This window comes from Geotrypetes seraphini, chromosome 3, assembly GCF_902459505.1.
Source record: "Geotrypetes seraphini chromosome 3, aGeoSer1.1, whole genome shotgun sequence".
In the NCBI taxonomy this organism is placed as follows: domain Eukaryota; kingdom Metazoa; phylum Chordata; class Amphibia; order Gymnophiona; family Dermophiidae; genus Geotrypetes; species Geotrypetes seraphini.
In genome coordinates, this window is record NC_047086.1 from 209,398,487 (window position 1) to 209,411,756 (window position 13,270).

General features: G+C 43.9%; 1 protein-coding gene across 4 annotated transcripts in view; it reads left to right on the plus strand.

Moving 5' to 3' along the window:
- B4GALNT1 (beta-1,4-N-acetyl-galactosaminyltransferase 1) overlaps window positions 1–13,270 on the plus strand; it is a 284,601-nt gene that overhangs the window by 112,746 nt on the left and 158,585 nt on the right. For 3 of the 4 annotated variants that reach the window (XM_033935405.1, XM_033935407.1, XM_033935408.1), the window contains one exon: window positions 5,305–5,514. In XM_033935405.1, coding sequence (XP_033791296.1) covers window positions 5,309–5,514 — 206 coding nt within the window. In that variant the 5' untranslated portion in view covers window positions 5,305–5,308. Of the gene's footprint in view, window positions 1–804; window positions 874–5,304; window positions 5,515–13,270 lie in introns of those variants that run through there. The other variant, XM_033935409.1, reaches the window with a different exon arrangement.

Here is a 13,270-nt window from a genome sequence, read left to right on the forward strand (position 1 = left end):
GCAAGGTGTCCGGACTTCAGTAGTCCTAATCAAGTCCTCTTCACCGGGCCCTTGTATGCAGTAACAGAAACAAACTTTTATCAAGGTTAGTCAGTTTAACAGTTTCTATGCCTGCCTCTCACCAGTATTGGCAGGTGTTTGCTCCCCAGAGTTAAATGCGGGGCCTTTAATTTCTTTTTCTACAGATGGCACACAAGAAAAAGAATCCCACAAAAGAAATATCCTGCTCGGATGTCACAGCACACCCCACCCCACCCCAACTTCAAATACTCCCCAGCAATGCCAAAATACTGGAAGGTTTTTTTGTAACAGAAAAAAACTCAAAAGAAATAGTTCCAATTGCTATCAGCTAGTTGGAACACCGCTAGCAGCACTAGTCTTTTAAAAAGAAAAAGGTTTCACCAAGCACAAAAACACACAGGCCTCAGTCCTTCTCAAAATACAAAAGAGAAGAGAGAACACCCCCTTCCCCCCCAAATGGTTACTTGCCAACCATGCAGAGATTAATTTCCATTTCCTCTGAAAGAGTAGGATCCAGCTCTGGCTCAGCAATTTCCATGCTTTCACCTCCTTAGCAAGGCTCTGGGGTTCTTCAAGACCCTGCCATTCCATTGGGTCCTCTTCTGGTGACCGCTGCTTGGCCTGGTGAACTCTTTTCAGCCACTGGCAGTAAGCAGCACCTCCAAGCTTTCCCTCTGACATCACTTCCTGGACTCATGACCAGGAGGTGCTGTCAGAAGGAAAGCTGGGGCCAGTGCAGCTTGGAGATGCTCCCTGTTGGGGAAGATTTTCTTCAGGGGTCCTATAAAGATAAATATTGGTATGAATATAAAGGCTATTAACGGTAATCAGTGACTGAAATGAGTTGAATCGGTAAGTGAATGGTATGTATGATGATGATGATGTGAATGCCAGACAGAATTACAAAAACAGAGGTGATATTAATTAGGGTGGTAGAAGGTAAATATGTGTAAAGTGAACCAAATTAACTTTTAGAAATGCTAGGTGAGATCCTAAATAGTGTGATTTGGCCCTATGGATGACCATCTGAGAGAGGCCAAGTCTCACTCATTCAGAGTATGTTACACTCATTTGAAAGTTTTTTCACTCTCACACTCTTTGAGCCCTATTTCTCACTAATCAGAGCTTCCATAACAGTGTACCAGTCTGGCCACAACTTCCTACCTGCTGTTTCCCTGTGCCCCTGTACCTTTTCCCTTTACTGCAAGAACATGTGCTCTGAAGGGAATAGACTTACCAGATAAAGACAGACTGTTCACCCTCTCCAAGGTAGGGAGAACGAGAGGGCACTCTCTAAAGTTGAAAAGGGATAGATTCCGTACAAACATAAGGAAGTTCTTCTTCACCCAGAGAGTAGTGGAGAGCTGGAATGCTCTTCCGGAGTCTGTTGTAGGGGAAAACACTTTCAGGGTTTCAAGACTAAGCTGGACAAGTTCCTGCTAAGCTGGGACGTACACAGGTGAGGCTAGACTCATTTAGAACACTGGTCTTTGACCTGGAGGCCGCAGCATGAGCGGACTGCAGGGCAGGATGGACCTCTGGTCTGACCCAGCAGCGGCAAATCTTATATTAGCTTCTGCAAGCTAGGCTTAAGTTTGGTAGGGCCACACCCAAACCTAGATGAGGGGGAAGCAGGCTTCAATTCCCTATGGCTCCCCTGGTGGTCACTCATGGGATTTCCCTCCTTTCCCATATCAGGGCTCTGCCTAGGTTCAGGCTGGGGATAGGCAGCTATGGGTGGCTTGAACGGCTTTCTACTCTACATTATGGTTGCTTATTCTTAAGGCGTGGAAACACTGTTTTACTGTTTTCCTGTTTGTCAGGGCTGACTATAAGGTCTGAAATGTCACAGTCTGGAGATCCCCATTGGATCTTTATGCGGATCCAGGTTTCCAGGAATACATTTTTAAAGGTTGGAAGGATTATGCAGCACATAACGAGGAGCATCGGACGAATCCATATTTTGGGAAGTGGTCAAGGCAGTGTTGAGAGGCCTTATCAGCTATTCCAGCCACAAGAGGAAGGCTAGGGACAGGAAGAATCTCCGTTTGGAGGGTCTTCTAGGTCGGCAAAGGAAGAAATTTGGTCTTACTAATTCGGTCATTGATAGAGAACAATTACTTACCACACAGGTAGCCCTGAATACCCTCCTTCATCAATGAGAGCAGAAATCCTTATTATATTATAGGTATAAATTCTATAGACATGGAAATAAGGGTGGCAAGATGCTAGCATAGGGTCGTCAGCCAATCTTTCATTTGCGTGATCCTCAAGGTTTGGAATCCACAGATAGTCATCACAATTCCAATGTTTTTCAGGATTACTACTAACAGTTGTTTGTGGCCCCAGTGGAGCAAGGATTGAATAGCTCTATGTACTTGGAGACAGTTAATGTGCCCCATTTTCCTAGTCGTGAATTGAGATGTCTCAATGCCCCCATTTTGGAAGAGGAGGTTGATAGGGCTATAGCACAAAGGGCCTTGCTGAAGGTCCCGGGACCAGATGGGTTTCAAGCAGAGTTCTATAAGATTCTTTGCAGTTATATAACTTTGCCCTTGGTGGCCGTGTATAATCAATGCATAGAGAGATGAACACTTCTGGAGAGCCTGTGAGAGGCCAGAATGGTAGTACTGCCAAAGCCGAGGCGAGATCCGTTATATCCGAGTTCGTATAGACCTATTTCACTTCTTAACTTTGCAACAAAGTTGTTTGGCGAAAGTTTGGGCGAATAGACTGATGTGAGTTAAGAACATAAGAGCATAAGATTAGCTTTACTGGGTCAATCCAGGTCACTAGTACCTAGCCAAAACCCAAGGAGTAGCAACATCCCATGCTACTGATCCAGGGCAAGCAGTGGCTTCCCCCATGTCTTTCTGAATAACAGACTATGGACTTTTCCTCCAGGAACTTGTCCAAATCTTTCTTAAAACCAGCTGTGCTATCTGCTCTTACCACAACCTTGGCAAACCGTTCCGGAGCTTAATTAATCTCTGAGTGAAAAAAAATTTCCTCATATTGGTTTTAAAAGTATTTCCCTGTAACTTCATTGAGTGTCCCCTAGTCTTTGTAATTTTTGACGGAATGAAAAATTGATTCACTTGCACCCGTACTACTCCACTGAGAAGTTTGTAGACTTCAATCATATGTCCCCTCAGCCGTCTCTTTTCCAATCTGAAGAGCCCTAACCTTTTTAGTCTTTCCTCATATGAGAGGAGTTCCATCCCCTTTATCATCTTGGTCGCTCTTCTTTGAACCTTTTCTAGCGCCGCTAAATCTTTCTTGATATAAAGAGACAAGAATTTAATGCAATACTCCAGATGAGGTCGCACCATGGAACGATACAGGGGCATTATAACATTCTTAGTCTTGTTAACCATCCCTTTTTTAATAATTCCTAGCATCCTGTTTGCTTTTTTGGCCTCTGCCGCACATTGGGCGGAAGCTTTCATTGTATTGTCTATGATGACACCGAGATCCTTTTCTTGGGCGCTAACCCCCCAGCATCCAGTAACTGTGATTCGGGTTATTCTTCCCAATGTGCATCACTTTGCATTTGTCCACATTAAATTTAATTTGCCACTTGGACGCCCAGTCTTCCAATTTCCTAAGGTCTGCCTGCAATTTTTCACAATCTGCGTGTGTTATAACAACTTTGAACAGTTTAGTGTGATCTGCAAATTTAATCACCTCACTCATCGTACCAATTTCCAGATCATTTATAAATAAGTTAAATAGCACCAGTCCGAGTACAGATCCCTGTGGCACTCCACTGTTTACTCTCCTCCATTGGAATAAATGACCATTTAACCCTACCCTCAGTTTCTATCTGATAACTAATTCCTAGTCCACAACTCTATTCCTATGACTCTTTAATTTTCGCAGGAGCCTCTCATGAGGAACTTTTATCAAAAGCTTTCTGAAAATCTAGATAAACTGCATTAAGCGGCTTTATCCACATGTTTATTCACATCTTCAAAGAAGTCAAGTAAATTGGTGAGGCAAGATCTCCCTCGGCTGTACCCATGCTGACTCTGTCTCATTAAATCATGTTTGTGTACATGTTCCACAATTTTGTTTTTTATAATTGTTTCCACCATTTTGCCCGGCACTGAAGTCAGGCTGGCCGGACTATAATTTCCTGGAAAGTTCCGGTCACAGATCTTGTCAGCTGGTGGGATTACATATCCCAGCCAGCCAGTCAAAGGGTACTCCAGTTATGGATGGGGTCTGAGACAAAAGTGTGTGTGTGTGTGGGAAGGGGGGGGAGGGGGCGTGCCCCATGGCTATACCACTGGCATGAGTGTACATTTAGACCTGCTCTTGAACAGGCGTAATGTCTGCATCTTCAATCTACAGAAATGGCAACTTAAGTGCTATTTCTGTAGAATTTGTACTAGTATTTCATAAAGACATATATATGTTTGTGTGTTGTTACATATTAGATATCAAATAGGCGCTTTTTTACTCTCTTCATCTAGGCAATCGGTTATAAAATTACTTTATGTGCTTAAAGTTAGGTCTGTTAAATATCACTGGCACAGTTGCCACCCAGACTCAAACAGATAGCACTGTTATGTATCTGAAAAAATGAAAAGCACCAGTGATTTACCCTATCAGCCAACCCAGCTGAATATGGGATCCTAGGTGTTTTAAGTTGGTGATACCCAACTTGCCAACCAAGAAAAGTGGTGCAGGAGGACTGACTTGCACTAAGGATCAGAGGAGAGCCAAGAAGTGAATTGCAAATTTATTAAAAAAAACACAGCAAAACACCACAGAAGAGAGTCTCTTCTGTGTTGCCTTGCTATGATTTATAATAAATTTGGAATTGAACCTCTTGGCTCTCCTTTGATCCTTGGTGCAAGTCAGTCCTCCTGTGCCACTTTTCTTGGTTGGCAAGTTGGGTATCACCAACTTAAGACACCTAGGATCCCATATTCAGCTGGGTTGGCTGATAGGGTAAATCACTGGTGCTTTTCATTTTATGTCTGTCTGCTTCGTGGTGTTATTTGATGGTCTTTACTCAACTTGCTCAATTTTTTCCCCAAGATACACTGAACCAGTCCTAATTTTGCCCCTACAAAAGATTTAGAAAAATCAGACCTATGAGTTTGTGCACAGGATAAACCCAGAACTGGGTCAGTTTGTGCTGAAAACATGAAGCCAGTTGGTAACCATAAGGGTTGTTGTAATAGTGAGCTTTGCATGTGCTTATAATTAATGAAAAATCTTGTATTCTGAAGCTTCACATTTCCCTCTCTGTGTCTTCCTTCCACCCTCCAGGAGGATGCATCTGATCCAGAGATTCCTGTTTGTCACCTTGGCTGTCACAGTGTCCTTGGCTCTCTTAATTCTGCATATGTGGTCTCCAAAATTCTACAGTGTGGTGGACATCCAGAACCAGGGCAAGCCTGTGGATCTGCTGAGCAGCAGTTTTGTACCTTTTAGGAAATACCCACATCTGTCATTTACCCTGAATGAAGATGTACTGAAGTAAGTCCACCCCTCTGCTGTTTCTCACTCAGCTTTCCCCATCCCCCCACAACCACCCCACCCCCAAGAATAATGATTTCTTGGCTTCACATCATTAGGTACATTCTGTCTGGTTTTACCCTTGTGGCCTCTGGGAATATATAGGGAAGAAATGATCAAACCTAGGACAATAATGTATATTATTTACCCCTTAACATGACTTAATTATTTGCCCCTTAACATGTCTTGCCCCCAATGTCATGTTATTTAAATAAACTGAGAGCTTGCAGTCCATACTGAGCAATGGGTTAGAAACTGGTTAAGTGGAAGAAACAGAGGGTGGTGGTAAATGGAGTTTACTTGGAGGAAAAGGATGTTACTAGTGGAGTGCCAAAGAGCTTGGTCCTTGGCCCAGCTCTTTTTAACATTTTTGTGAGTGCTGTTGCTGAAAGGCTGTAAGATTTGCCTCTCTGTAATAGGGGAGACATCCCTGATGGTCCAGAAACTAGCAACTAAAATGTAATGCTAAAAATGCAGGGTTATGGTACCAAGGGAGTGGTACCATTTAGGAGGAGAAGTACTTCTGTGCTCATAAGAAGAGCGAGACTTGGGGGTGATTGTTACTGACAATCTTAAGGTGACAAAACAGGTAGAAAGGGCAATGGCCAAAGCCAGAAGGATCCTTGGGTGCATAGGTAAAGGAATGGCCAGCAGGAAACAGAAATGAAAGTGATTTGTACAAGTTTCTGGTGAGATCGCATTTAGAGTACTGTGTGCAGTTCTGGAGACTGCACCTTCAGAAAGATGTAACCAGGATGGGTCTAGAGCAGCAGTCTCAAACTCATGGCCCGTGGGTCGCATGCGGCCCCTAGGTGCTATTATGCGGCCTGCAGTCTTGTACCCGATCTCACATTCTGGGCAGGAAGAGAGACGCTGACGTCATCTGACATGCAACTTCCTGCTGCCATCGTGTATGCCGGGATTCCTGCCTTCACGTATATGCTGGATACGCGAAGGCAGGAGTCCAGGCATATGCGATGGCAGCAGGAAGTTGCAAGTCAGCTGATGCCAGCATGATCTCGCACACTGGGCAGGAAGAGAGGGAGAAATTTTGGACTGGGAGGGGGGCTAGAAAGAAGGAAGGAAGGGGAAACATTGGACTGCAGAGGGCAGAAAGGAGGAAAAGAAAGAGAAATGTTACACGAGGGGGTGGGTGAGGGGAGAGGAGAGATGACTCAAGGAAGGGAGACATGCCAGATCAGGGAGGGGAGTCTGGTAGTGCTATAGAAATAATAATAATAGTAGTAGTAGTAGTAGAGAGAGAGATGCTGTGGGAAGGGGGAAAAGGGAGGAGGGAGGGAAGGAAAGAGTTGTCAGACCATGGATATGGGGAGGGAAGGAGAGAGAAAGAGGAAGGGAAGACATAGAAAAGTAGATTTTGAGAAGAAAGCAGAAAAATGGAAAAATGTTGAATGTTAAAAGTTAATGCCAAAGATGAATTAAGTTTCCTTCAGAAATCTCAGGGGTATTATTGATTAGGATACAATGGAAGCCAGAAAAATGCTTAGATCCAAAAATATAGACTGACCTCTCATTCAAACAGGTAACCCAAACATGGATTGTGGCCAACAAATTATAAGTCACTCAGAGACGTGAAACTCTACAAGGAGGGAACGCTCCCCCCTGAAGATGAACCAGAGTTTACCTTCCAGTCATTGCAACTGTTTCAATGCTGGTCACGCTCCATGTTGGATTCCAGAGTGAATAAATAAATAAATAAAGGTTACAATCTTGCAATCTTCTGTGTGAATATACTTTCTTGCTATTTTCTTATTTCTTATTTCACAAACATCAAGAGCTGTAAGGGTTTTGAAACTTAGCTCAGCTTGGCTTTTAACAAGTTAACAAGTTAAAAGCCAAGCTGAGCTAAGTTTCAAAACCTTTACAGCTCTTGATGTTTGTGAAATAAGAAATAAGAAAATAGCAAGAAAGTATATTCACACAGAAGATTGCAAGATTGTAACCTTTATTTATTTATTTATTTATTCACTCTGGAATCCAACATGGAGCGTGACCAGCATTGAAACAGTTGCAATGACTGGAAGGTAAACTCTGGTTCATCTTCAGGGGGGAGCGTTCCCTCCTTGTAGAGTTTCACGTCTCTGAGTGACTTATAATTTGTTGGCCACAATCCATGTTTGGGTTACCTGTTTGAATGAGAGGTCAGTGTATATTTTTGAAAGATGAATTCAGGGCAGAATATGAAGAAGGAGAGAAAAACAGTGAATGGATAAGAAGGCCCTGGAAACAACAATTAAGAGCACAGAGACTGGGAAAAGATGATTAGGAAAATAAAATCTAAAACTAATTACCCAGCAGTATATAAATATATAATGAAAAACAAACCTAAATACTGCAAATAACTAGCAGTGCACGTTAGTGTTAATAGCCCAGAAGATTGAAAGGGCTATGGCCTCAGAATCGGAGCCTACGCACTGCCATAACAGTCACAAACTGAGAATAGTCTGCTTAGTATAATCGCTCCTGCTCCAATCATCGGCCCACACAACTGTAATTTTTTAAAATAATTTTTCAAAAGCATTTAAATGAAGCTACCACCCCTATGGGGTTATATAGAAATAAGTGCAAGCCAGGATGTAAAAAAGACCAAAAAAGCAACTTAGCTCTATAGCTGATTTGTCTTTACAGAGAAGAGCAGTCACTAGTGTTCATATGCCGACGCGGCCAGCGTTTCGCGGAACTTTACTGATTTAAGTCGTCCGCTGCGTCAGGGCCACCAGGACATTCAAAGAATCAAGGCTTCATTCCTTTCATTCAGTGTCCATGCATTCTGTCTGGCTCTCTATCATAGGGCCAGTAGCTTGTACCTCCATTCCTTCCACACAGTCAGCGATCTGGAAGTCTGAGGTAGGGAAGATTTATTCCAACTCCTGCATGGGCCAATCTGGAACTTCTGGCTCTGCTGCCTGACTCCACGGCTCCTGTCCTGCCTTGGGCTGTGGGAGTGACTCACCCCGGCCACTCGCTGCTGCTGCTGCTCCTCCTCCTGCAGTATTTAGGTTTGTTTTTCATTAGGAAAATAAAATCACCAGACAACAAAAGTAGGGAAAATGATTTTATTTTCAATGTAGTGATTGAAATTTGTCGGTTTTGAGAATTTATATCTGCTGTGTTTATTGTGTGTATATGAAAGTTGAATAGAAGAAATTGCATTACAATTAGTAATGGGGTGGGGTCTGGGGTGGAGCTTGGGTGTTCAGTGGTTGGGAGTATTAGATGATATTTGTGGCTGCATTTGGGCTATAATAACCACTTGGCATATGAATATGATATCGCCTAAGTAATAGATTTGATCAAATCTCTGTGTAGTAGTAGCAGCAACAACAGCATGCAGTTCCTTGTTACTAGCTATTGCCACACAGAAGTTTGATTAAATCTATCACTTCTTAGACGATATCATATTCATACACCTAGTGGTTCTTATGGAAACATACAAACATGAGGACAGATAAAGGCCAAATGGCCCATCTAGTCTGCCCATCCGCAGTAACCATTATCTCTTTCTCTCTCTGAGAGATCCTACATGCTTATACCAGGCCCTCTTGAATTCAGACACAGTCTCTGTTTCCACCACCTCTTCTGGGAAGCTGTTCCACACATCTACCACCCTTTCTGTAAATAAGTATTTCCTCAGATTACTCTGGAGCCTATCACCTCTTAACTTCATCCTCTGCCCTCTCATTGCAGAGTTTCCTTTCAAATTAAAGAGACTCGACTCATGTGCATTTACATTACGTAGGTATTTAAACGTCTCTATCATATCTCCCCTCTCCCACCTTTCCTCCAAAGTATACAAATTGAGATCTTTAAGTCTGTCCCCATATGCTTTATCTCGAAGACCATGCACCATTTTAGTAGCCTTCCTCTGGACCGATTCCATCCTTTTTATATCTTTTTGAAGGTGTGGCCTCCAGAATTGTACACAGTATTCTAAATGAGGTCTTACCAGAGTCTTATACAGAGGCATCAGTACCTCCTTTTTCCTACTGGCCATACATCTCCCTATGCAACCTAACATCCTTCTAACTTTTGCCGTCACCTTTTCAACCTGTTTGGCCACATTAAGATCATCACATATAGTCCTACTCAAGTCCCACTCTTCCTTCATGCACATAAGTTCTTAACCTCCTAAACTGTACCATTCCCTCTGGTTTTTGCAGCCCAAATGCATGATCTTGCATTTCTTAGCATTAAATTTTAGCTGCCAAATTTCTTCAAGCTTCGCCAGTTCTTTTCTTCATGTTATTCACACCATCCAGCATGTCTACTCTATTGCAGATTTTGGTATCATCCGCAAAGAGGCAAATCTTACCCGACAACCCTTCAGCAATATCATTTATTTATAACCCCTGGAGGGGGAAAAACATGGCAGTGTCAGGCTACTATTGATTTTAAGTGTAGTTCCTTAATAGATATCTGTTTAAAGGACTCTTCCAATCGATCAGATTCTTTATTATTATTATTTTTATTTTATTTTTTTTACCACATTGGACCTTGCAGATCAGCTGCCCTGTTGCTGTTTTGGACTTCTGTGGTAATTTAAGGTGAAGTGAAAGCTTGTCTTTTACTGCAGTTTGATAACTTCCTCCCATAATCCTCTTGTTTTACTTGGACAAACCACAATTACATCTCTGTAGAGATCATGAGGGTAAAACCAGGTCTGGTTTATCCTTTTCCTAGTGACATGAATCAATCTGGGAACCCAACAAGGACCCCTGTTTTTTTCCATTTAGATCAGGGGTGTCCAACCTTTTAGCTTCCCTGGGCCGCATTGGCCGAAAATTTTTTTTCTGGGGCCGCACAAACACTAACATTAGACAATGAGCAAAAAAAAGGTTGAGCAGGTCCCAAATCTGCAATCACTAATATAGAAGATGTATGTACCTAATAATAAACCTTCATTAAAGGGACACTGTGGAGAGGAACCCCAAAAAGCAGTACTACCCTGACTGAGTGATCCTCCACGTACACCGCTGACAGTGGGAGCAGCCACAGGCTTCAGTATCCCCACTCTAATGAGCAAGGATACGCACTCCTGGTTCTCCCATTCACTTCTATTATAGCTACGGTGAGCCTCTTCAGAGGTGAGCCTTATCAGAGCGGGGATGCTGGAACAGCTGTCAGCAGCACACGTGAAGGATCGTTTAATCAGGGTAAATATTACAGCTTTTTTGGGCCTCCCACTTTGAGCTTAGGCTCCCTCAAAATGAACATCTCTCCTGCTGTAGCTAATAGGGATCCCCAAGCTTCACCAACTGACAGCCACCTCATCCCCCTCCAACTTCCCAAGTTCTGCAGCTGGCAGCAATATTGCAGAGCTGCTGCCTTCCTCCCTCCCCCCCCCCTTGACTTTCATGAATGCATGAAAGCAGGGCAACATGAGGATATTGCCATTGGCTGCAAAGCTTGGAGATTTTGAGTTGCCAGACTGGAGGAAGATGTCTTCAGTTGGCATGGCTTGGCACTAGCTCAAGTATTTATAAATTGCACTCAGGCAGGGAAAAAGTTTGGTGCCCATCCATTAATTTTGTGCTCCAGTCCCTCCCCCAAATCAGCTGTATATTACTACGTCACTGAATACAAAAATAATTGTGATACACATATCCCAAAGCTAACATATTCCAATTAATAAATTCAAAATAAAACAATTTTTTCTACCATGTTGTCTGGATGTTTTGTTTTTCCATCATCTTGGTCCCAGTTTCTCTTTCTGCTTTTTCTCTATCTTCAACTAATTCTCTTTCCAATGTCTGCCGTCCATTTTTTCTCTTCTTCTGTCGTTCCATTTCCTTCTTATGCCTATTTCCAAAGTATTGATTTTTCCCTTTCAGCTTTCTTAACTTTTTCTTTTCTTTTTTGCCTCTATCCACTCAAATCTTGCCTTCTTTCTCACCCTTCTTCTTTTTAAATGTTCAGCTACCTTTCAATTCTCCATCTTCTCTCAGTCCCTAGCTCTCCCATTTCCCAGCCTCCTATTTCCTGCTGTCTACTCCCCATTACTACATTTCTACCACTGTACTCACTGCTCTCTCACTCATCTTGTCATCTCCCTTTTGACCTCATCTACATGGCTCACCACTTTCAGAATCCTCCTTCCTCTCTCCACTGGTCAGGCTATAATTCCCTGTCCCTTTCTTTCCATCCCCCTAGCATCATCTTATCCCAGCTCTCTTCCTTCCTGCCCTCCCATGGTTCCATCTCTCCTCTTCTATCTCCATGGTCCAACATTTTGCTCCCTCTCTTTTCTGTTTTTCTTCTTCTCTCCCCCTTGGTGCTGAACAATGAAATGGAGAAAAAAAGAGAGATGCTGCATCTCTCTGCCTTCCATCCACAGGCCTAACATTTTCCCTCTCTCCCATCCCTAGATCCAACTTCTCTCTCTTTCTCTTCCCAACTGCCCCCATCCCATCTCTCCCCCTACTTGCCTGCCTCCCTTGCCCAGGTCCACAATTTCTTCTTTTAATACCCTCCCCCCCCCAAAAAAAAAAAACCATCCAGGAGGCTTCCTCGGCCCAGCATGTTCTCCCCCTTCTCTCTGCGCCCATGCATCTCTACCTCACTCCTCTCCCACCACCATGTCAATAATTCTCTCTGTGTCTCCGTCCCTCCTCTCTCTGCCCAACAGTTCTCCGCTTTCTTTATCTCCCCAATTGCACCATCTCTTTCTCTCTCTCAGACACCCAATTCTCCCTCACCTCTGCATCTCTTTCCCTCACTCCCTCCATTCTTCCATCTTATGGCTCATGCTTCCCTCTATCTTTCCCTTCATTCTGTGTCCTAAGTTCATGCCCCTCCCTTCTTCCTTCCATCATTTTTCCTGAGTTTGTGCTCCCTCCCTCTCAAGTCTTCTCAAGTCTCAAGCCCTTCTCCCTTCTGGGCAGGTCAATATTAATTCTTCGAGGGCCCCTAGGCACACAAGTACAATGGGCCCCCTGGCCCCGTTCCCTCTTTTCAGTGTCTACTCACAGCTTGCCACCCCTTTCCTTCACTCCTCCACTATCTCATTAACTCTATCTTCTTCCCCAATCCAGCATATGCCCCCCCCCCCCATCTAGCATGTGGGAAAGCAGCAGTGGTGAGGAGGTGAGGGCCCCTCAGCTCTTCACCGCTGCTTTCCCACATGTGCCTAATGCTGACAGCAGAAGTTCTCCCCACTTGCATCATCTGCCCCCTTCTCTCTCTCTCTCTCCCTTCTCTCCACTTCCATCATCTGTCCCCTTCTCCAATCCCCCCTTCCATCATCTCCCCCCTTCCATCATCTGCTCCCATCTCTCTCCCTTCTCCTTGTGGGGCCTGGTATCCCTGGTAGATGGTGAGAATGGTGTAGGATGGTGGTGGTTCCCTGGGATCCCCAGTGGTCCGAGGCCATGCCCAGGGGTTCAGCAGGAGGTGGAGTACAGTCAGAGCCCAGCAGCCAAGGAGCGACAGTTGGACAAAAGCCCAGGAGGACAAACCCCAACAACCCTAGTAAGTGAGGAATCCTGCTTCCTACAGCTTTCCTAATGCAGGAGAAAATACAAAACATCTTAATACCTCACCCACTGCCAAACCTTAACTGTCTCCCTCAACACACTGCCAACACTTACCAGGCATCTACCTACCCCCACCCCCCTCACAGACAGACAGAGAACAAAAAAAGATCACTGAGCAGCTCCAGAGTCCAGAGCAATTCACCTTCTACTCCCAAAAGTTATCC